At 42.1% G+C, this 25460-nt stretch overlaps 1 protein-coding gene across 4 annotated transcripts in view; it reads left to right on the top strand.

Moving 5' to 3' along the window:
* The first annotated feature begins 2049 nt into the window (after positions 1–2049).
* The window catches only part of LOC308581512 (uncharacterized protein), an 86800-nt gene continuing 63389 nt past the window's right edge, over positions 2050–25460 (top strand). Inside the window, exons 1-9 of one of the 4 annotated variants that reach the window (XM_081183974.1) lie at positions 2050–2184; positions 6054–6224; positions 9282–9350; positions 9733–9818; positions 9984–10070; positions 12829–12938; positions 17820–17942; positions 19731–19807; positions 24143–24360. In XM_081183974.1, coding sequence (XP_081040100.1) covers positions 6157–6224; positions 9282–9350; positions 9733–9818; positions 9984–10070; positions 12829–12938; positions 17820–17942; positions 19731–19807; positions 24143–24360 — 838 coding nt within the window. In that variant the 5' untranslated portion in view covers positions 2050–2184; positions 6054–6156. Of the gene's footprint in view, positions 2185–5771; positions 5900–5982; positions 6225–9281; positions 9351–9732; positions 9819–9983; positions 10071–12828; positions 12939–17819; positions 17943–19730; positions 19808–24142; positions 24361–25460 lie in introns of those variants that run through there. The other 3 variants (XM_081183977.1, XM_081183975.1, XM_081183976.1) reach the window with 3 other exon arrangements.

Genomic DNA, 25460 nt, shown 5'->3' with positions numbered 1-25460 from the left:
CATGTAATTTCAGGACAGCTCAGTTGGTAGACCGTGAGACTTAATCTCAGGATGTGGGTTTGAACCCCATGTTAGGCAAAAGATTCCTGCATTGCAAGGGTGTTGGTCGCTTTCAACTTTATGATTTTATGCCAGGTAAATTTGGTGTATCAACTAATCATTGCACATGCAGAAGAACTAAATCAGTTCATTACCACAAAAGAACTTAGCCTTCTACCCTATATGCCCCCCATCTGTTCTGGGTTTCCCCCCAACTCTGGAGGAGAATTGGGGCAGTGTTAGGGTGGGGGAGAAAGGGAAAGTTCCATTGGACTCTTGGAAGCTACCCTGCATGCACAATGATTTGGTTGCATAAGCATAACTCTGCAAAGTATAGGTAAGCATATGATTCTATTGCCATGTTAACATAACATTGTAAATGAAGCTGTGTTGGCCCATGGGAAATTCTGAAGTCCGTATTAAGGCAACAGCTTTCTTCAGCCAACCAAAATGACAAAATGGTGCACACATCTTCTGGTCACCTAAAACTCTTCATCAGACTATCAGGCACCCCCAAACTCGACCCTCCAGCTGTTTGAGGACTACAGTTCCCATCAGCCCTGACCCACTGGTCCTGTTAGCTAGGCATGATGGGCGTTGTAGTCCCAAAACAACTAGAGGGCCGAGTTTGGGGATGCCTGGACTAGATGGTAAGCTGAGCAATGTGGGCGAGAGAATGGTCTGGTGTAGAAAATCACGTCTGCGTTGGCTCAACTTCCAGAGGAATAGGTGAGGAGGCCAACCTGATGCCCTCTAGACGTTTGGGATAACTGAGTTGGCGCCGACTCCATGGGGCCTGAGGGGGCTCGAGCCCCCTCAAAAAAATTTTGGGGGGGGCTCAGCCCCCCCAATAATCTCGGGCGCCCTTCCAGCAGAGCGCCGCCGCCGTCCCCCGCCTCCTCCCCACCTGCTCCCTCGCCAGCCAGCCGCGCGCCCTAGTCGGAGAGCCCCGGCCGTCCCCCGCGAGATTAGGGAATCCCCGGGGGCGGGGGCTCCTGCCTCGCTGCTTCGCAGCACCACCGCCACTGCCAAGGCACTGCCGGGGGGAATTATCTTCCTCCTGGCGGTTTCAGCCCCCGCGAGAACAGGGGAATCCCGACCGGCCACACCTCCCAGCCAGCCCTCTCTTCTCCGGCTAGCCCCACGTTTCCCGCATATCAGCTGTTCCGGAGCTGATTAATAGGCGCAGCACGCTCTCCCCTATTCGCTCACGAGGAGGCGGCGCCACTTTATTTGCATATTCATGAGCTTATTTATTATTCATGAGCTTTCCCGGGCCCCCCCAATATTTTTTATAAGTCCGCGTCCCTGGATAACTCCCATCTTCCCAGACCAGCACAGCTGACACACAGGGTTGATGGGAGTTGTAGTCCAAAACAAGGGTACCAGGTTGCCCTCTGGGAACGTGGGATACAGTCGGAAGCACTGTATCAATAGCAGACCAGGCGTTGCACTAGATGACCCGCAGGGTCCCTTACAATTCTATGGCCGCTGTGAAAACAGGATGGCCCATTGGCCTGATCCAGCAGGCTAGTCTCATGTTCAGGTCGAGTCTCCCCGGCGATCAGGCTTTGCCCTGGAGAGGAGATGGATTTCCTTGCTGTGTTTCGCGCTCCTGCCTCGCCTCTGGACAGACCTTTCACGGGAGGACCAGGTCGCGCTACCCGCCCCGCTGGGAACCGGCGCACCTGCCCGCCCTTCGCGTGCCTGCAGCAGGAGAAGCGCGCGGGCGCGCGCCTGAGGAGAGCCTCGGCCTCCAGGCAGCTTTCAGAGAGGTGAAGCCCCGCCGCGCCGCCCTTTCCAGCGGCTTCACCTCGGCCTTGGGTGGGAAGGGGAGAGCATAAGCATCCCGGCGTGGGCTGCCTTGGACCTTGTCTTAGGCCCTGGCTGCTTCTAGGCGGCGCGCAGCAAGAAAGCCGCCTGTGGGGGAAGTGCGCGCGCCCTCCTTGGCCGCCCACGCTCCTGGAAGGTTCGGGCGGGTTCCGGAGGTGGAGGGGGCGCGCGGGCGGTTGCCATTCCCACCTTGCCATCCCCAGGGCCGCGGTGTGAGAGGGCTTCCCTCGGGAAGGGCGGCGCCAGGCGGCGAGGGCTCGTCACACCGAAGTGGGAGCGGGAGAGGCAGCCTTTCGGCCAGCAGGAGGCAAGGCAAGGTCCCGTCCCCGCATTCCCTCAGCATCCTCGGACCCTTCTCTTCCACATAGCCCTCCCTTCTTCTCATTCCGCAATTCCCCCCCCCCACCCCCGAAGCAGGGCAGGGTTAATATATTGAGAGAACCCAAGCACTTGGAAGGTTTGGGTGTTCCCATATTATATATGCATCTAGTTCAAAATATAATCAACAGTAAACCATAAAATGAAACGAAATGAAGTGAAACCTACAATAAGATGGAAAATAACGCTTATTTGTGTGTACTTCCACTTTACTTGTATTTGGGGGGGGACCTCCCCACTTTTCTAATTGTAAAAATGTCCTTGATCAGATCCTCAAAACTAATGTTTCATTCCATTCTATACTTAGTAGAGATAAGGTATCCAGCCTGGTAGGGCTGCGAACTTGAATAAAATATGGAGGTGCAAGTACGGTAAGCCCTTCCCTGCATAATCAACCACATAATGCAGTGCACATTATGTCATTTAAATGACAGTGCCCGTCAGCTTTGATAGGGCCCAGTCCCCTCAGCCTGCCTTGTTGTGTTGTTGTTCTGTTGAGATTTTTAATGTACTTCAACTGAGAAAATGAATGCTCAGCAATTTGTGACCATTGATGTTAAAAATCTAGCAATGGAAAATTGCTGTGGTGCCCCCTTTCCTTTGATGCCCTAAGCACATGCTTATTTTACTTAATGGTTAACCCTGCCCTGCCCTGGATTCCAGGATGCAGGAATGGTGAGCGAGGCACCTGGTGCCTGGCACTGCTCCTACCCACCCTCTGCCCCAAATTTACTAATAGTAAGTAGCAGTACAACTGCTGGACTGGGAACTGTGGCATCACCTAACATATCTTATTGTGCTGCCTTTGGTCCAGCAAGGGCCACTGGCTTCTTCTTGTTCTTTCTGTAGCGTCATCTGTGCACATGGTGCTTTGCAAAGGGTGTGTGTGAGAGGTTCCCTGTCCCATGGGGCTAAGAAGAAGGAATGCAACAGCAGCAGAAGTAGGGAAATGGTGGAGGGAGGGGAGGGAAACCCAGGCAGGGTTAAACAGAGGATTATTTCCATTGCACGTACTTGGTATTCATTACAGTAAAGGTAACATTGGCTATACATATACACATTACTGGCCTAAAATGTAGCCAGGTTTGTTTGTTTATTTCTCAATTCAGATCAGAACTGGTTTGGGGAAGAACACATCAGAACACAGTATTTCCTAAGAAATGGCAGGATAGATATTACTGTGACTAACGTTGTTGTGGGTACACCGCTTCCCAAACCAGTGGTGGGGTCACAGTGGATGCAGAGTAAATGGGAGTGTGTACATGACCACTGTTTCTGGAAGAAGTTGCCTTTTGTTCATCTGAAGAGCTGTTCTGGATCTGACCGAAGGCTCCTCTAGTCCAGTGTCTTGAGACTGCAACAGAGCCAGCCAAGTGCTTCTAGGAATTCTTCAAGCAGGGAATGAAGGCATCCACCCTTCCCTCATCAATTGAGACCCCAGCAATTATTACTCAAGCAGTGCGCTGCCTTTGAACATGGAGCTTCCATTTAGCAATGATAGCTAATAGCAGTTGGTACACCTATCTTTTCAGGACCTGGCTACATAAAGCCTTTAAAATATCATCAGAGATCTAGTAGCCATCAACACATCTTGTAGCAGCAAAGCCTATTAGTTAACTACGTATTGTGGGAAGACGGACTACCTTTCTTTTTTGTCTTGAATGTACCTCCAGTCTGTTCTACCAAATGATCCATAGTTCTAGAATGAGAGAGAGGAGAAAGCTTTCTTCTTCTCAACACAATTAATAATGTAGTACATTCCAGTTCTTCTCTATCTCTATGCAGATTCCATGGTAAGTTGATATCAGCAACAAAAAGAAACTAGGCAGTTATTATATTAGGGAAAATGTAGATAAATTTGGTTTTTAGAAAGTCAGTACAAGCCAAACTGGGGGGTAAAGTGTCCTTAGAGAATAAAGCCCCATCTTCAAGTGCCATAATTTCCTCCAGTTTCAGATCCTGCTGTTTGTTTTTTAATGTTACTTATATTGACTACCTGCCTTCAAAAAAAAAAGTTTATTTTCTTGTTATGTTTCATTGCTTTAATCCTTGTGTTCCACCTTAACAGTCTTTACATTAACAGTTAGTAGTTACCATATTGGAAGGAGTGAGGGCTTGGTACTACTGCAAAAATAAAAGGGCAGGGCAGGGATACCAGTGGGGTGGGGGGAAGGCAGCTGATAGAAGACCATGGGTGAGTAAGGAACAGAAACAGGAGATCAGAAACAAAGGGAAGAGTAATGACCGCTCCCCACATTAAATGGGGCGTGCCCTTTGCGTGGTTGCACGCAGCCCCTGGGACCCTATGTGGCACCATTAGCACAGGCTTGGCTTCGCCTTCTCCAGGTGGGATTCCTGGAGGTCTCCGCCTACCTCAGCCAGTTGCCCAATCCCGCCTGTGGAGGCGTTGCCAAGGTTATCAGGCCAGATAGGGGGAGGGACCACCCTGCCCACACAATAGGGGGAGGATCTTACCTGGGAATCGTCAGTTGGCTCCAGAGCTTCTCCCGCCCTACTCACCCTCAGTTAAGACTTCTTTTGCGAGTTAACCTTTTCTCCACAGGTACACGGGCGCTGCTACATCAAGCTCGCTGTTGAAGGGCCGGAAAGGAATTCTCCTGCATTGGCAGGTTTGCCTTTCCCATAGCAAAACATCACAACTTTGGCGGTATCAGGTCTTGGGCAGAATCCTTTAGCCTATCTTCCCTAAATGGGGGTGGGCGTGTAGCGGTGACCCACGCCCTCCTTCTCTTTACGGTGGCGATACCAGGGTTCCCCGTTAAAGGGGTTGTTTTGAGGGGAAGCTTTGGCCATACGCCTAGAGGTTGTCATTGCTCTCCCCTGCGACGGCGGTGTAATGGGGGCGGGCTCTCTCTGCTTGAACATATGTTCTCCAGAGCCAGCCCATCCCTCCCACACACTCTGGATAACCCTGATGTTCCCCACATCCCCAGTGAGGGACTGGGAGGGATAAACGCCCAATGCCTGAGCTAAGGTCTACCCACATCTGAAACATAAGAAAGTTGTGGCCAATTTTAATCCCATAGCACGTTGTCTTGAGTCATTATTCCATACGGGGCCGCCCAGGGTTTGGACGACTCCACCTGTCCATGCAATAGGTTCAGCTGGTGAGTCAAGCAGTGGGATGGCAAAATTTGGGATGAGGGTGAAGAGCTCAATGTAAGCTATAAAATGTGACACGAAGCAAGCAGAAGGGGAAGAAAGAAACAATTTAAAACTTTAAATTCCTAACAGTAAGGGCTGGAGCCAACTTCCTTGGAAGGTGGTGGGCTCTCCTTCATTGGAGGTATGCGGTTGGATAAATGTCATGGATGCTTTAGTTGAGATTCCTGCATTGCAGGGGTTTGGACTAGATAACCCTCAGGGTTCCTTCCAACTTTCTATGATTCTATGAAAACCAGCACCTTGAACCCGACCCAGAATCAAGATGGCAACTATTAGGTAATACTGTATACTTTTAAAGTCGCATTTGTGTCATGTCCTTCATCTGCAGCAAACTTGGAACTATTCCATTTTATCTTAACAACAGCCGGTGATAATTGCTAACAATTTATGACTTCCACCAGGAACCATTCTTATAAAATGTTGATTATCTATAGACTACAGTGCAACCTCCATAAACAAGGAGGTAAGTTGTGCATTCTTCAAAACCCTGGTGGTTTTTTTTTTTTTTTGGTATTGAACTAGGTTCATGGAAAACTTGATGTGCACACAAAATCCAAGCTATTTTTACAAATGGGATTTTCCACTTCATTATGTAAATTCATGTTTTTGAATTTCAGGTAAATGTTTTATTGGTTACTAGTATGGTGAATCTTCTGCACCAGCCAGAAATCAGCATAGGGTCTTATTTGTTCTGCACCTACTAGCCAATAGCTTTTGGTAATGGATATAGGCCAAGGGATTACCAGTGCTATAAAAAAGCAAAAGCGAAGAGGTTCCAAGAAAAAAAGGTGAATATGGTACTATATTAAGATTCAACATATTAACTTTTAAATTAGCCTTTTGGGTTTATCTGCATGTAACTTTGAAAACATTTTTTGAGTTATGCACCCTTATATGCCTCATTGTCGCATTTCTAAAAAGAAATGGGTTTGGTCCAAGTCTAACTTGATCATTTTCTAAGTCTTTAAGCCTTTTCTGCTATTTGTGAATTTGTGAAAGCTGACGGTGGGTATTCAGCAATAAGTTTCACTCCTCTCAGCATGTTATAAAAGGCACCCTCTTTCTCATTATTTCATACTGAGCCCTAAAACAATCCCGGAAATCACAATAAATATACCCTGCCCCCCCCCGCCCCAGAGCTGAAAGACCAATGCTGAAAGTATCACATAATGTCTTATGTAGGCTCCTGCAAACAAAAATCAATTAAAATGTTAAGTTCTAGTAAAATCAGATTAAGGCTTTATTTTTGAAAAACCTCTTAATTAGAAATATGCATTTTTTCTAGGCACTTTAGAAGTTTGTTTTGTAGAAGTTTGTGGGCAGGAGGGGGGGTACTTTCTGGCATGCTAGACTCACTGGGATTAGTGCATTCTAATGCTTATGGCAGGAATGTACTTAGCTTTCAGGAACTTTTAAGTAGCCTGTACCCAGAAGAGACCTCAGTTACAGTTCCTGCCTTCTGCTCAAGGCAATAGCTTGGCAGTCTTTCCAGCATTCCTGCAGTCAGGCGTGTGCTTGGGATCCTGCAGACTGTTTGCTGTGTTTTGTTGGTGTGCCTGCTTGTCTTTTGTTCCAAGTTGTGCATTTTAGTTACCCTCGAGAGATAACATATTTGTTCTTGCGATTGTTAGAGCTGGCTACTGGAAGCCAAAGCTATGTTGCTGATTTTGCAGTTATATTATGGTTGATGTGTCAACCTTTAACTTCTATTTTCTGATTGCTAACTGCCAGCAAAGTAAACCCAGCATTCGTTTTGAGATTCCATCTGCCCCCCCCATTAGTCATCACTTCTGTTGTATATGTGTAACATATAAGATGTGTTGCACACCACTTCAATCTCTGAGCAATATGAGATTCCTGGAGTTCCAGGTGCTCATATTGGTTCATGTTTCCTTTTGGAAATAGGTCACAGTGGAGACTTTGGTGTCTCTATTATATCTGGTTTATTTACACGCATGTACAACCTGAGCTTATGGTGGAGGGGTTCACAGCATCAACACCCAATAGGAACTTGTCTCTCCCATAGCCACAGCCTTGGATTCAAACAAAAACCAAACATTGCTTTCTGACCCTCTGCTTGCTACTTCCCACCTCCCCACCCAAACTCTGACCTAAAAAAACTCAGGCTTTTTCCCATTTAACCATCTATGGACCATTATTTGTCCTCTATCCCCTTAATGGCCCACCCCCCAGGCAATGACCTCATGAGGAATCTAGCCTGGTTTATATTGTTAGGATAATATGGATTAGAAGTCTGACGCCCACAAACTCATAACAGATGCAAGATATAAGATGGCCTAGTTTCTGAGGAACCATAATGTAGCCCATAACTCATAATAAAACATGACAATCATGTTATTTGTGATTAGTTGCAATGACAATCATGTTATTTGTGATTAGCTGCAATGCCCTTCAGCTGTGAAACCATTTTGAATTAAATGTATAGTTAAACTGGTACTATATTAATTTATTTGGGATATTTTGCCCTGTGGTAGAATTGCTGGTATATCTTTCTGTTGGTCTTTACACTTCTCTGTGAAGAAGGAAGTAATTATCCTACCAACTTTTCTAAATTTAATGTATATTTTAGTATGTCAGACTAAACATGTGAGGGGGGAAAATATTCCATGATCTAGCAAGGAGCAAAAGCTGTCAAAACCAGGCATTTGTATGATTTGCCCTTCTAGATTAAGTGTGTGCATACAAAATAATATACAGGGGAGAAACTCTTTCATTCATTACCCAAAATATTACTTCTTTTACAGAACATTTTAATTTTTAAAAAATAATTTTAATTAAATTTTCAGTTTTACATCTCAAAATGAACATCTTGCATTACAGTCAACAACTTCCCTCCCTCCCCTTCCAAGGTTCTTTTAATTTGCCCACCATTCCTGCATATTTTTGTATATTCATATAATTCAGTTCTCCCATCTTACATCCCTTTTAAATATATTATACTGTTGAATTTACCTTAATACTGCCAGCGTTTTCAACTGGACATAATTATTTTCTACATACTCAGGGAAAATTTTCCACTCCTCTTTAAATACCTGTTCTTCTTGCTATCTTATTCTACTTGTTAGACCTACTAACTCTGCATATTCTATCATCTTAAGTTGCCAATCCTCCTTGATAGGGACCTCCCTCACCTTCCATTTTTGGGCTAACAAGACCCAAGCCACCGTTGTTACATACATAAATAAGTTTTTCTGATAACTGGGTATCTCTGTCTAAACCATTCCTAACAGGAATGCCTCTTGTTTTCTTTTTGTTTGTTTTTTTTGAGGGGAGGTGTTTTAAACATTTTTTTCATCTCATTATATATCATTTCCCAATATTCTTTAACTTTTTTACATGCCCACCACATTTGAAAAAAAAAGTTCCTTCCATTTCCAACACAAATCCGATTTCGCTCTATACATCTTAGCTAGTATACTCAGGTTAGATACCATCTATTATTCATTTTCATGTAGTTTCTCTTTCTTTTTCAGAACATTTTTAGGCGTGCTTTGTCCTATAAGCAATCATGGCTGAAAGCTATATTAAAATTTAGAGTCATGGGAAAACAAAAGTACACCATCTTTGAATTCTGTGGTTTTACATATGAGGACATAATAAAAATCTTCTGTTCCTTAGTAAGTCTTAAAATTAGGTGAATGCAACCTCAGATGAGCAACAACACATGACATATTACAATGTGTCGTGATTTATTTAACAGAAATAAAGCCAATGTGGAGATGCTATTGTTTCATCATGTTAAATGTGGTTTCTCTTCCATTTTCACAAACTGCATTGTAGTATATGTCTTACCTAATCCAAATTTCTGTTTCATTATTGTGAAGATTAACTTTTGAAGATGAGGTGTCTAGAATTGAAGAGGATTTAAAACCAAAGGATATATCACCTCAAGTGTAAGTACATACATACATACATATATTGTCTCTGGAGATCTGTCTCAAATAGAATCTAAAATTTGTAGCATATGAGCACCATTGTCACTTTAATGAGTCTTGTATACCAAATATGTTTTAATTCTGTTTTGCTAGCATTTTTGTGCCTGAAAACAACTTTTCCACTCCAAAAAAACGGTACTTTGTTTATTTATTTGACTGGGTTCACATACTATATAAAAACTTGCTTTATTTCAAATTTTTTTGTTTTTGTTTTTCCACTTGAATTTTAGAACTTTGAGTGCAATGTGGCCAGTGGAAATAGATATGCTTCAGTCAGTACCATTTTCCCAGTGCTGTTTATGTATGTCTCTAAAAAGTTAAATTATTCTTCCTGTTGCAGATTTATAGGAAAGGGCACTGCCTTTCTTTCTTTTGGCTTCAGATTAATTAAGAGCTACACCCAGCAAGGTTTAGATATCATTGGAGGTAAGAAGATGTAAATTCTACCCAGTTAAAGATAAAACACCTGTAGAAACATTAGGATCCACCTTCCCTTTCCTCTGTGTATCTCAGTATCCTTCCAGTCATATAAATCTAGAAATGTTGTTTGAAGTCATGGCCTAAAATCATCTTCTTCACAATTCCTTTTAGCAACCTATTCTAACAGGAGCAAACGACTGGTGTTGTTAGATGGGAAAGGATTTTTCAGTCTGGATTTGCTTCCTACTAATCTTTCTGGTAAGGTAAATCTATAGTCTGCATTCAATTTCATTTCACATTTGTGTGTACTTTCAGAAGGAAGAATTAAACAAAGTACCAAATAGTGTGCCCACTAAGAGCTTTATACCAGCCTCTGCCACTTCACATTTGATTAGTGTCTCTAATAATCTGTCTTTTTTAAAAAAAATCAACAACTATTTTTCTGATGACATTCGGCAATATTCAACAAGTAATTGTGCAATGAGTTTCCCTTGTGTGTGTCATACTGCAGGGGGTTGGGTTGAGAGAAACCCTACAACAGAATTAGGAGGGATGGGGTGGGGTGAGGAAACCCTGTTGTGTGATGAGAAATCCTTGAGTTGACAGAATGCCACCTTAGTGCTACATTGAATTCCACCTTTAATGTTTTTGTTTTCAAGTGTATTTTCATTTTGTGTCAGTCCTTTTGATCAAGTAGCCCAGATTTCTCTCTTTTTTAAAAAAAATGAAGCAGAACATTAATTTCAGCATTAATGATTTTTTTTATCAAAGTAAGTATTAGATGTTTTGTTTATTTTCTCTTCCTGTATAGTGTGTGCGTATACATGTCAGTAGTACTGCATGTGAGGGATGTCAGTTTGCATTTCTTAGTGCAGAAAGTATTGATCTGATGTGTAGTTATCTTTCCTATTCTATTTACGGTAATTCAAGAGGGTTCTGGAAGCTTCTCTGTGTGAAAGAAGCAAGCAGAAGGTTCATGGTGTTTGGGTTATTTCTTCAGAGAAGCTGAGGACAGATGGTTTAATCTGGTTCTCTTATCTCTTCTGTCAAAGGTCATGCTGACTATATAAGTAAGGCCTGGGTTTTACTTTCTCTATCTTTTTGTTCTGGTGTGATATTCTGTTCTGTATATAGTGTTAAGGTTTAGTCTTGTTATAAGTTCTTGCTAGTTTAAGATTAATCTGCTGCAACTGACAGTGCCACTCCTAAATGTATTGGATTTGTGACCTTTATGCTCATTTGCCTTCAGTAACAATAAAGCTCTGCTGGATGAAGTACAATTGCCTCTGGTCTATTTTTGGGAACCCTGCAACATGTTTTAAGTTTTTTCTCCACACGCACAGCCCTGGAACCACCCTCCTGACACCTACGCCACTGCTCCTTATCTTTACCAAGCTGGGGTGCTGCCAAGGAAGGTCAGGGCTGTGCAGCTGAACCAATGGGAACACTGGAATGTACAGCCACATGGCTCTGACCTTGCCCCAGCCTGGTCCAGGTAAGCAGCAGTGACAATGGTGTCAGGAATGTGGTTATCCGGCTCTTCCTCACCCCCCCCTCTCTCTCTCTCTCTCTCTCTGGTGGTTGCATTCTGTAACATGTCATTGACACAATAATAGCACATTAGTGGTGGATTTATACTGGACTGCACAGACATCATTCCACTTTATTACTTGTTCTGCGATGTTTCCCTAATATCACATTACTGCCATCTGGAATGGCAGCACAGCAAAAGTGGAGCTAAATAAATAAATAATTGGAACATTTTGCAGTATGAAAAGTTACAGGATTTCAGCAGGAAGTCACAGCCCTGTGTGTGTACATGCAGGTCCCACAATCTGTCCACTCACAATATGGAAATTCACCTATCCAAATGTAAAGAATTGTGTCCACACCTCACTATACACTCTGCAGATTTAGCCCCCTTCCTTCCTTCCTTCCTTCCTTGCTTGTTTGTGATTGCTGGGCAGTGGCAGCCATTTTGGGGAAGAAACCATGCAGGGAGGGAGCAAGATCAGATACAGTCATAGAATCATAGAATTGTAGAGTTCGAAGGGACCCTGAGAGTCGTCTAGTCCAATGCCCTGCAATGCAGGAATCTAAACTAAAGCAAAGGAAAGCAGGAGAGATCTGACAGATCAATTTTTCCTTTGTATCTCTTTTGATGGTTGGCTGCAGCCAAACCAGGAACAAACCATAGAGAGAGATTGGGCAACTCCCAGTTTAGAAATGTTCCCATAGGAAACAATGGTAATTATGGACTCATTATGCTAATGCTTGTCTAATGAACAATTTCCAGGGAACACATTGTGTTCAGTAAACTGGACTAGCATTTATCTTAATCTGTTCTTTGAGGTCTCCTAGCTGAGGAGCCATTTATATTGATAAATCTGCTCTATTCAGTCCCCAAATCCCTTTTCCATTTCTGTTCTGCTAGATACAGAGCATGAAATTGTTCATAATCCTATACCAACTCAAGTTAGTCATGTTAAATATAATTTTAAATATTTCTTCTATTGAATTGTAGAATATGACTTTTCTACTGATTTTAATGACTATCTTCTGAGTAGTTCCATTGAAGATGGAGCCAATAGTATAAAACAGTTGGATTAGCTGAGCTTGTATTCAACTACTTGCCAGGAAGACATAGCAAACCAGAAATTCTATGCAGATGATTGAATGGACTGGTGGAAGAAGACAGATCTTCCACCTCTCCTCTGCAGATCTACTTGGTGGAAGGCTAGTTAGAAAACCTGCCTGCTACGTGGTAGCACCTTTGCTGGCTGCAGAGGAGAATACTTCCCTTTCTCTGTAGCCAGCATGGAAACACATGCTAGTACTGTAGTGCCTTTGCAGCTTGTTTCCCTCACCCTCTCCCTATCTAGTAATGTTTGTGGATTTATTTACAAGGCTAGATTAGATTCCCAAATAATAATAATAATAATAATAATAATAATAATAATAATAATAATAATAATAATAATTGTGTAAAAAATCTTGTCTGTGTTCAACTTTTCAGTTAGAAGAGAGTTGGAGTTTCCAAAGTCTCAGCTCAGCTCAGCAAGAATCATCACTTACTCTGAAAAGTATAATGTCTACTTTGTTCTGCAAAAAGATTTCTCAATTAAGGTAAAATTGTGTTTTGTCATTCTTGATACAAGTGTTTTTTTTTCCTCATGAGAAGAGAAACGATTTGCAGATTCTGGCAGCAAAGTAATAGGACTTCAGTATTTCCCTGTTAGGGAAGATTTGCGCAGCATGTGAGCATATGGAACTAGCTATATGTCACTTTCAGAGAAGTGTAACAGAGCCCAAGTATAACTGCCCCCGCCACTTAATGGATCCAAATGGTTTCCAGAGAGTTGTAGGGGATGCTTTATCCCATGTTGATGGCCTTTCAGCTGATTCCCTGGTGGCCCACTGGAATGTGGAGTTAACCAGGGCTATTGACTGTTTGGCTCCGAAGTGCCCTTTCCGATTGCATGGAGCCTAGACAGCCCCGTGGTTTTCCACGGAACTAAGGGCAATGAAACAATTGCTGAGATGGCTAGAGTGCTGGTGGCTGATAACTCATTCTGAATCTGACCGGACACGGGTTAGAGCCAATGTCGAGCCTACCAAGTGACGATAGCGACGGCGAAGAAGACCTTCTTCACCGCCTCTGTTGCATCTGCGGAAAACAGCAGCAGGAGACTCTTTCAGGTGGTTTGCAATTTAGCAGAGCCACCTGCTCCATCAGGGCCCAGTACGGACCACATGATCTCCTGCAATGATTTTGCAAAGTTTTTTTGCAGATAAAGTCGCTCAGATTTGGAAAGAGGTAGACTCCACCGTGGGAGCAGGGCCAGGGCGGGAGAGTGCTAGATTCCTGTCTAGTTAAGTTGCATGGGATCAATTCCAATCTGTTACCTTCAAGGATGTGGACAGGCTGCTTGGACAAGTGAAACCAACCACCTGTCTCCTTGATCGTTGCCCACCCTGGCTTATAAAAGCTAGCTGCGAAGGGCTGGGCAATGGGCTTCGTGGGGTGGTGAATGCTTCTCTCTGTGAGGGAGCCTTCCCAGTCCCACTGAAAAAGACGGTTATCAAACTGCTTCTTAAAAAACCGTCTTTAGATGTGGCCAATATGGCCAACTATCGCCCAGTGTCACATCTTCCATTCTTGGGTAAGGTGATTGAGCAAGTGGTTGCTGAACAATTCCAGGCATGCCTGGAAGAAGCGGACCATTTGGATCCCTTCCAGTCAGTATTCAGGCCTCATCATGGGACTGAAACTGCCTTGGTCGCACTGGTTGCTGATCTCCGGCGGGCTAGGGACAAAGGTGAGAGCTGTTTCCTAGTTCTGCTGGATCTCTCTGCGGCTTTTGACACCATCAACCATAACATCTTTCTGGACCATCTAGAGGGACCGGGAGCAGCCGCCAAGACCATTTAACACCGGTCTTGAAAGACCTACATTGGCTCCCAGTACGTTTCCGAGCACAATTCAAAGTGTTGGTGCTGACCTTTAAAGCCCTAAACGGCCTCGGTCCAGTATACCTGAAGGAGCATCTCCACCCCCATCATTCTACCTGGACACTGAGGTCCAGCTCTGAGGGCCTTCTGGCGGTTCCCTCACTGCGAGAAGCCAACTTACAGGGAACCAGGCAGAGGGCCTTCTCAGTGCTGGCACCCATCCTGTGGAACGTCCTCCCACTAGATGTCAAAGAGAACAACTACCAGGCTTTTAGAAGACATCTGAAGGCAGCCCTGTTTAGGGCAGCTTTTAACGTTTGATGGATTACTGTATTTTAATATTTTGTTGGAAGCCGCTAAGAGTGGGTGCGGAAGCCCAGCTAGATGGGCAAGGTATAAATAAATAAATTATTATTATTATTATTATTATTATTATTATTATTATTATTATCACCATCATCATCATCATTTTAAAGTTCAAAGCAGCTTGGGGAGAAGGGAGTTCTGAGTGAAGAAACTGGGTGTTCAAAGGGTTAAGTGCCCCACTTCCATGTGCAACATCTTGGCTTTAAATTATTCACTTTCAAAGCCACATTTCACTTTCAAAAGCAGTGTTGAAGCTCAGTTGCATGCCTTTGCATGTGACATATGAAAACTGTTGTCTGCTTGAGCTGCCCCTATTTACCTGAAACTCCAGTTTTTTAGTAGCTGTACCTGGTAATCTACTGTCTCTGCTTGTGCATCCACCCCCCCCCCCCCTTTTCCCTTTGCCTGTTTGGGGAGATTTTGTGGGTGCCTTCTAAACATTTACAGAGCAATCCTAATTATAGGAAGCCAGTGTAATTTAGGCTAGCATAACTCACATCCACATAAACTATCCCATTCCAAACTCCATTCAGGAGCTTTTGGCAAGGGCTAATGCCAAGTGCAGGGGACCAAGCTTTGAGGTGTGGGCCCTGAGTCACATGACCAAGCTGAACAGGGTTTGGAATAGGTATAAGTCTCTCTTTGCCCCAACCTGCGCCTGCTCCTCCTCTGGAATGTCCCTTTTAGTTCAGCAACATCTGGCAGACCAAAGGCTTCCCACACCTGCCTTAGCACATTAGCAGGTAAGGCTTAGTCATACTGGCCACATGACTCGGAAGCTGTCTCTAGGCAAACACCGGCTCCCTCGGCTTATAGAGCGAGATGAGCGCACAACCCCAGAGTCGTCCATGACTGGACCTAATGGTCAGGGGTACATTTACCTTTTACCTTTAAGCTTTACTGAATCAGCGGGCACTACTCTTGAGTAAGCATGCTTAGGATTGCAGTGGCAGTTTTGCTCTGTAACCGAAAACACGGGCATCCCATTTGCTTTTTCATTTAGTTCAGAGACACTGTTGCAAAGCTAATGAATACAAGCATACAGCAGTCACAAAATAGCCTTTAAAGAGGTTCTGACACTGATGCTTCTGTGAGGATAGGAATGAGACAGGTACACAAGATGCTAGAATCTTCGACATTGCTTATTACTATCCAGACAGTATTTTTTGTCAACTCTTCCATATCTGAGCTCATCAATCTGGTTTGCCTGTCACAGCAAGCCAAACTATAGTGTTGTTCGATGTTCACAATTCACAGTTTGAAAATTACCTTATTTTTCTGTGTATAAGACTAGGGTTTTTTCCTAAAAAATAATGTCCAAAATTTGGGGGCGTCTTATACATGGATAGATCTTCCCCCATTTTCTTAAATTGGAGTCCCCAAAAATACATGAGGACGTCTTATAGACGGAAAAATACAGTATATATGTATCGGGAGACATATTGTCTCAGAACTATGCAGAATGTTGCTTTCTTTTGGGTTGTGAGAAGAAACAGGTTAAAAGTATATACGTATTATAAACTGAGGGAAAGATTTAGGATTCTTGATAATGTTTGATATTTTGGAGAATATCTGGACAGGGAGTCATAATTTTTCATTGTACACCAGTATAAAAGAAAATTCTTTTATAGTAATAACCAGATGATACATGACAACAAAAAAGTTCCATAAAACGTGAATCTAATACTGAAAGGGGTTTCCCCCCTCATTTATGGTGAAAGCATGAGAACACAAATAAATTTTGGGGGCCACTGGGGGGCGCATTGGAAGATGGCTGACAATAACATCTCTCCGACCCATACGAGGTAATTAGGAGGCTATGATGGGGGTAATTAGCCTCCTTAACCCCCCCCCAGGATTGTGGGGGGACGGCCCTTGCCTGCTGTGCCCTATACCACCCCCGAATTTGTGGGGGTGGGGGCACTAGGCACAAAGCCCTCCTGTGGGATTTCGGCACTCCTGAACGCCGTCCCTGATTCGCGCCACTAGATGCAGAACTTCAAAGGAAACAATTTGGATGAAAGGAATGCACATATTTCAAGAAAGAAGGGGGAGTAAAGACTGCTAACAGAAGAGATCTCTGACAAAACAAGATAAGAATAAAATATGAGAAGATACGCCAAGACAAGGTACGGCAAATGACTGATGGGGGAGGGGGAAAAAACTTCTTCCTTCTTTCCCTATGTGATTAAACAAGAATCCCCTCCCCCCATGAGTCAGAAATGTCGTTTTAAGGCCTTAAGCTGTGGATTTAAGGCTGTGTGGAGATAAACTTTCGAACCAAAGCACGTTTTAAGAAGAGCGTGGAATGTGTAAGAGCTTGGGAATGACACAGTTAAAAATGCCATCGCCATTTTGGGAAGTTCTGTCGGAGGTTTTGAGTCTGGGAGGAGAAAGAGAGAAATAGAGCTGTTTATTTATTGTGGGTTAAACTCCTCAGTGGGACTTAAGAGCGACAGTTTTACGAGACTATGATGGAAAGAGTGATGTTATCTATGAAGGAGACGATATATGGAAACCATCTCGATTTGAGGATTGGAAGAACGGAAAATTCACACAGGACTATTATTACTATTGGTGTTTATCGGCTTAAGGAGACTATCAGAAGAGATCATAAAGAAAAAAGAGAAAATATATGAACAAGATGTGATTTGAAAACAGCAAGATAAGATGGGATAGAACTATGAACTTTGTTTGGACTGATTTGGACTGATTGGGACATTAACACAGCAGCAAGAAGATGATCAGAATCCCCCTTTGGATCTTGAAATATGGGTCCCCCCAACAAAATTTAAAATTCGGCTTTGCAATTCGGAATTTATGTGATATGATTTAATTTGATGTGATTGGCCAATTAATAAAAATTATTATTTTTAAAAAAGAGAACACAAATAAATTTTGGATACAAATTAAAAAGGCCATGGAAATAATAATGCAGAAATAGTAATAATACTAAATTATAATGCAGTAATGGTAATAATATTAAATTAAAATGCAGAAATAATAATAATAATAATAATAATAATAATAATAATAATAGTAATAGTAATAATAGTAATAATTTAGAACCTGCTTTATTTTTACTGACAAGGAAAGAAAGTATGTGCACATTAAAAAGAGTTAATTTTAGATGCAATTTGAAATGTTGTAAAATACAAGATCTTTGACATCAGTATTTGTTTTTTTAAGGTTTACAACAAGGATTATAATGAGACTTGTTCAGTAGAAAATCCAGGTTTTGGACGGTTAACCTTTCTATCATTCAACCCAGTGAGAGATGAACTCATCGGTGGAGGAATCATGGGAGTAAAGGTACTGCCATTGCCATTTTATTTATAAGCCACATTTTCCCACAAATAAATCTGTGCTCACAGTCACAGAAAAAAATCAAAATACAACAACAATACATAGTAAGCCATATAGTAACAATGCAACATAACACACACAAACAAATTGCCAGCAATTAACAGTTCATTTGACCTAAACATTTAAATAAAAATACACATTACTAATAGATCAAGTCAAAACATATATTAAGCAACAGTTGGTCTACTGGCAGCTTTTCCCTTCTGAAGGCTTTTAAGGCTGGATGGAGGCACAAGACTAGTAGAGATAGTCATCCTCTGATGTCCAACACAGAGTCTTTCACGCCTCACAGTTATTCCTCTGGAAACAGCTCCCTTCTGAAGGGATGTAAAAACAATACAGAGGCCTAGGCAAAGCGGGTAGTAAAATTCAAAAATGACCTGGGCAAAAGAGGAGAGAAAGGTTAGCCTTCTCCCCACATGGTACCTGTTTTGTAACTAGCCAGACTCAGCCATAGAAATGCCGTTTTGTGGTGGGTGCCCATGGTGTTTTCCAAATCTGCCTGCAGGCCCAATAAGTTTGGCAAACCCTGCTTTTTTGTTTGTTGGTTTGTTTATTATTTGAATAGTCAAGTTCATGATTCCATGGCAGCTTACAACACTGGATACTTTCAGGCATAAACAAAACAATCCTTGTAACATTTTAGACAGAAGGCATCTTGGAAGCTGGTGAATCGCATCAACTCCGTAAAGAGGTGTGCTGAAAGCATTGTTGCCACTCAGTCTTCAGCAGAGTGGACATTCTATAGGTGCATGAACACTAGAATTATGTTTTCCTGCATTAAGTTGGAAGGCATGACGCCAAATTAATGTAACTTGGAAGCTGCATATTTAGGGGTACTGATCAGGAAAATCAGGATATATGAGGCCTCTTATTTTGTGAATCACTCACTGGAATCCAGATTTTATCAGTTATGTGTATATGCATTATTATTCCATGGACACTTCTATTATGTCACTTGGTGGATGGCAAATCATGCAAAAACTATTGAACTATTGAACAATTAATATTGATTTCTGATCCACATAAATATTTATTATTCGTTTTCTACTGAATTACTGAATTAGGTGGATTCAGTTGAAGAAGAAGAAGAAAAATTTAGTGCTTGTTTGGTACAGAAACCTGTAAAGCTATCATTGCAGCTCTCTGATGAATATTTTGCCTGCTAATAAAAGATTTCTGAGAATAGATTTTTTTGGTGGGGTTCATTACTTATACAGTGGTACCTCAGGTTAAGTACTTAATTCATTCCGGAGGTCCATTCTTAACCTGAAACTGTTCTTAACCTGAAGCACCACTTTAGCTAATGGGGCCTCCTGCTGCTGTCGCGCCGCCGGAGCCCAATTTCTGTTCTTATCCTGAAGGAAAGTTCTTAACCTGAAGCACTATTTCTGGGTTAGCAGAGTGTGTAACCTGAAGCGTATGTAACCTGAAGCATATGTAACCTGAGGTACCACTGTATAATACATATTGCTATTTTAAAAGAACATGAAGATTTCTTCCGTCTGGTTCTAGCAGTGTCCTTTCTAATAAAAAATAAAATAGCACACTTTCTGAAATGTAAATCCCTTGCCAAAAAGATTTCGACACAGCTCAATCATACGCATATTTACTTGGAGATAAATCTCACAGCATTCCAAGTAAGTGTCCATAGGACTGCAGTCTTAAACTTCTAAATTTCCAACTGATACTATTTAAGCTTTTCAACTAAGTTTATAATATTTTCTATTTTAGATTTGGAAGTTTAAAGAAAAGAGGATCTCAGAAGAATCTAACATCTATCCAATGTGCAATTATGGCCTTTTCCCCAGGTACATGATTTTTTTTTAATTTTGGAATGAGCATTTAGACTAAACAGCTCAGACTGAGATGCCTGTATATGTGCACCTTATTTCTTTGATGCAACCCATCACAATTTATGTATGTGAGTTGGAATATACAAATATGTGGAAGTATAACTATGAGAAAAGTATCACCCTTTCCATTTGTGATTAAAGCTTTCTGGTGCTCATGGAGCTGCAGCCAAAATATCATCACACAAGCAAAGCGGTATCAGCAGACTCAGAGTAACCTGAGGTTTGCATATATGCAAACATTGTTTAGAATATACATGAGGGAGCAACACCCCTTTTCCCAATAGCCTCATCATAACCATAATAATGTTGAGGGACTGAGAGCAGGGGAAACAGGCAACAGCTTAAGAGAGGAAATGGAATTAAGTTGCTGAAGAGAGGAAAAGACACATAGATATTATATATATATATATATATATATATATATATATATATATATATATATGCTTTCGTAGATTTTCACGGGTACAGGAATGCAGGTTTTGGTGTCTTCGGGTGTCTTCCCGTGTAAGAGTTGGGGTGTCTAGGCGACGTTTCGACGAGGTCTCACTCGTCATCTTCAGGCTGGTGCTTTCGGCTTCTTGTTACTGGAACAGAGCAGGATCTCAGTGTTTGAGTTCCTATAAATACTGTTGAGGGGGTGTGGTGTATAGCCTCCAACGTTCTGGGCAGAGAGGAAGTTCCCAGGTTAATGTGTCTTTTCTTCTTTTGTTCATTAATTACTTGAGGGATATCTTGAGTGATTTCTTGAGTGATATTCTGAGTACCACTTAGGAGGGTCATTAGGTGTGGATTAGTTGCTAAAGCTTTCGTGTCTTGACCTCTTGACCTTGTGAAGAGTTTTTTCTGAGAAGATGGCTGTACTGCACTTAGTTGTGCTCTGGCTTGGCTTCGTGTATAGGGGCGAGCTGTGGTTTTGTGCCCTGTGCCAGCCAGATCTGTGTAGGGATTGCAGGGGGGTGCAGCATCCGGAGGTGCCACTATGGTTTGGCTACTGGATGGTGTCTGTAATTTATCTGTGGAGAGGGTCTGGGTTTGGGTCTGGTGTGGTTGATTGGAGATGGCGTTCTGTGTGCCTCTGGTTCTGGTGTCGGTTTTTGTGGGGAGGGCTATTTTCCAGATGTCTGGCAGGCGGGACGTATCGTCACGCTTGTTCATGTTGTGAGGGTGTTTCTCTATCTCGATGGCTTCCATGATTATTCTCTTGTGGTGGTGTTCCATGTTAAAGAGCAATTTGGAATCTGAAAAATTAATTTCGTGTCCTGTTTCTTTCATGTGTTGGTAAAGAGAGGAAGTTTTTTCTTCTTTTTTGACGGCATTCTTGTGTTCTGCGATACGTGCATTTATTCGTCTGTTTGTTTGTCCAATGTACGTGGCTGGGCAGACTTTGCAGGGTATTTCATAGACCCCTTGGTTTTCTAACTGGATTTTATCTTTGGGGTTTCTGAGGATATTGGCTATTTTTTGGTTGGTGCAAAAGGCTGTTTTGATATTGTGTTTATGGAGGATTTTGCTAATTTTATCTGTAGTGCCCTTGATATAAGGAAGGAGGGCCATGCCATTGTTTTCTTCTGTGTCTTGCTTTTTGGGGGGTGTTTCTTTTTGGATTAGCTTCGTAACCCTGTTTTGCTGGTATCCGTTGGCGATTAACACATTTGAAAGATTCTGTAACTCAGTTGTCAAGTGGTCTTTGTCAGCCAGGCGTTTGGTTCTGGAGATGAGAGTCTTGGCTACGGAGTTTATTTGTGCAGGGTGGTGGTGTGATTGTGCATGTAAGTAGCGGTTGGTGTGTGTTTTTTTCCGGTAGATAGTGTGTCCTAGGGAGCCATCAGGTTTTTTGTAGATTAGGACAACCAACTTCCCTTCCTTGACGTCCTAATCTACAAAAAACCTGATGGCTCCCTAGGACACACTATCTACCGGGAAAAAACACACACCAACCGCTACTTACATGCACAATCACACCACCACCCTGCACAAATAAACTCCGTAGCCAAGACTCTCATCTCCAGAACCAAACGCCTGGCTGACAAAGACCACTTGACAACTGAGTTACAGAATCTTTCAAATGTGTTAATCGCCAACGGATACCAGCAAAACAGGGTTACGAAGCTAATCCAAAAAGAAACACCCCCCAAAAAGCAAGACACAGAAGAAAACAATGGCATGGCCCTCCTTCCTTATATCAAGGGCACTACAGATAAAATTAGCAAAATCCTCCATAAACACAATATCAAAACAGCCTTTTGCACCAACCAAAAAATAGCCAATATCCTCAGAAACCCCAAAGATAAAATCCAGTTAGAAAACCAAGGGGTCTATGAAATACCCTGCAAAGTCTGCCCAGCCACGCACATTGGACAAACAAACAGACGAATAAATGCACGTATCGCAGAACACAAGAATGCCGTCAAAAAAGAAGAAAAAACTTCCTCTCTTTACCAACACATGAAAGAAACAGGACACGAAATTAATTTTTCAGATTCCAAATTGCTCTTTAACATGGAACACCACCACAAGAGAATAATCATGGAAGCCATCGAGATAGAGAAACACCCTCACAACATGAACAAGCGTGACGATACGTCCCGCCTGCCAGACATCTGGAAAATAGCCCTCCCCACAAAAACCGACACCAGAACCAGAGGCACACAGAACGCCATCTCCAATCAACCACACCAGACCCAAACCCAGACCCTCTCCACAGATAAATTACAGACACCATCCAGTAGCCAAACCATAGTGGCACCTCCGGATGCTGCACCCCCCTGCAATCCCTACACAGATCTGGCTGGCACAGGGCACAAAACCACAGCTCGCCCCTATACACGAAGCCAAGCCAGAGCACAACTAAGTGCAGTACAGCCATCTTCTCAGAAAAAACTCTTCACAAGGTCAAGAGGTCAAGACACGAAAGCTTTAGCAACTAATCCACACCTAATGACCCTCCTAAGTGGTACTCAGAATATCACTCAAGAAATCACTCAAGATATCCCTCAAGTAATTAATGAACAAAAGAAGAAAAGACACATTAACCTGGGAACTTCCTCTCTGCCCAGAACGTTGGAGGCTATACACCACACCCCCTCAACAGTATTTATAGGAACTCAAACACTGAGATCCTGCTCTGTTCCAGTAACAAGAAGCCGAAAGCACCAGCCTGAAGATGACGAGTGAGACCTCGTCGAAACGTCGCCTAGACACCCCAACTCTTACACGGGAAGACACCCGAAGACACCAAAACCTGCATATATATATATATATATATATATATATATATATATATATATATATATATCTCACACACACACATATATGAGAGAGAAATATATATATATGAGAGAGAAATATCATATTGTCTCAATGGATCAGCTGCTGGTTAATTCTGAGAAGCTATTTTCAAATATGCTTTGGGGTAGAAGTGAAAGTTACCAGTAGACATTAATGGAGAAATCAAAGATTTTATTTCAGCTAGGATCTGACAGATGTGTGTCTACGCCCTCCCCGTCCCCCCAAAAAAAGTTTACACAAATTCTATTTTAGCTCACAGCTTTACAAATGGAATGAAAATGTTTACTTAGGCTGAAATCCTATACGCTTGCCAAGGATAAGCTCCATTGAGCAGATCTTTTGGCAGGCTTTGGGCAGAGATGTGAAGTGAAGTGTTAGGTGATATTTTGCTGCCAGACTTTTATAGAATGATGAACAATTTAATGCTGATTTTTATTGTTCTGTTGGAGATATTCTTTGTATTATACTTGATTTCAATTATAAAATATTGTTTTATATTTTTATTGTTGTGAAACTTTCTGGGCCTATTGATAAATAAATAATAGTATGCAATACGTTTAGCAGTGTGTGGTTACACCCATGTCTTGGGTCCAGAGTTTTCATGAGCAGATCTTGGTTCATGTGATGCTCCAATTGGATGGAGGAAGGGAGGAGGTGGTTTTTGCTGATTCCTTCTTCCCTCTGTAGCCCCTGGTGATGCTTGAAAAACTGTGCTGGAGGGTTGAGGAAGTGACCCTGGCTCCTGCAGCTAAAAAGGAGAATTTGTGTGAATTGTTTCTTTCCTTCCGCCATTGGCTCTCGGTGTCCTTTCCACAAACAGAAGCAGCCCTTCCATTTGTAGAAGTCACACATTGGATCCAGCCATATATTTCTTGCTCAGTAGTGACAGTTCATATAAAACATCTGGTTCTAGCAGATTTTCTCTTTTTATCAGATTCAAATAATTCCTACAGTATTTTCACATTGCTATGTTTTATTATTGTGTATATATATTTAATGCAGTAGAGAATATCCACACATGGGGAAAAGGTGGTGCACAAATATGGATTTTGATGTCCTTATGCAAAGATACTACTGCTTTTCTGAATGCCATTTCACCTGCTACAACATAAACGGGAAAATGCTATTCGAGATACCAAATGCACATACAAGCGAAATTACCTCTTGTGTCTACTCATCTGACGTTAACGTTTTGGTTACTTCCTGCAAAGGCAATGAAAGTAAGTTGTCCCAGAGAAGCTGCAAATAATCCAATATTATCTTCATACTTATCTCCTTATTTTATGGCACAATTTATTGCTGTTAAGAAAAAAAATACAAGGGTTTAAATCTCCAATTACTGTTAATTTAAATGTGAAATTTGTAGGAATGCTTATTTAAAATACTTTTATCTTGCCCTTTATCATTACTGATTTCTGGAGGGGTACATGCAGTAAATTCATAAAATTAAACTTTAGCAGAAATACAATACAGTACTTAAATGACAGCAACTAAAATACCATGGTTAAAAAATATTATTTATAACAGCAGGGCAGACTTCATCCTTCCAGTCTGAAGCTTTGAAACTTATAACCAGCAGAACCCTGGGCAAATCCATAAGTTTTCAGTTGGGACCAGCCTTGGCAGATGGGCGGCCACCACAGAGCAGGCTGCTTACCGCATCACTGCATAATGAACTTTTTGTCAGAAGAGACCCCAAAAGGGCCTCTGACAATCACAATGCATGTTTTAACTAGTACAGGAGGCACTTCTTCAACCAAATTAATACATTTCATGTATTATTTTATACATCATTTAAACCATCCACATCCTGCCTTTCCTTCAAAGTGCTCAGGATGGGTGCCAAAAAATATAAAACCACAAGTTACCAATGAAAAGTTTGTTAAAGCATCAGCAAGAAATAAGGAAGAGTTTAATGAAATACAAGCTTCCACACAAGAAAGTCAGAAACTTAATGGGGACAGTGGATGATAGATCACAAGGTGCAATGTAGCCTGCACTATCTCCACATGGAATTACCAATGGTAGATCGTACAAAAATAACTAGATGCACTCTTAGAAAGGTAAATAGGCCCTGAATTGGCTCTGATTCTATTGCTCATGGAGCCAGAAGACACTATGGTCACACTTGCCAGTCCAGGAAAACTGCTTTCTTGCTGCTGTGACTACTCTGCTAACAATGGAATTTATAATTTGGTGGGAGAAAACATTTCACTTTAGTCCAAGTTCTCAGTTTTGACGCAGTCATGAAGAGATCAGTTATGGAAGTATAGATTCCGCACCCCCCACAAAAAAAGTTAAGACAAGAATTTTGAAGTTC

The sequence above is a fragment of the Podarcis bocagei genome (genome assembly GCF_964188305.1).
Source record: "Podarcis bocagei genome assembly, chromosome: 2".
NCBI lineage: Eukaryota > Metazoa > Chordata > Lepidosauria > Squamata > Lacertidae > Podarcis > Podarcis bocagei.
Note: the sequence above shows the minus strand (reverse complement) of the source record. Positions and strands in the feature narration are given on the sequence as shown.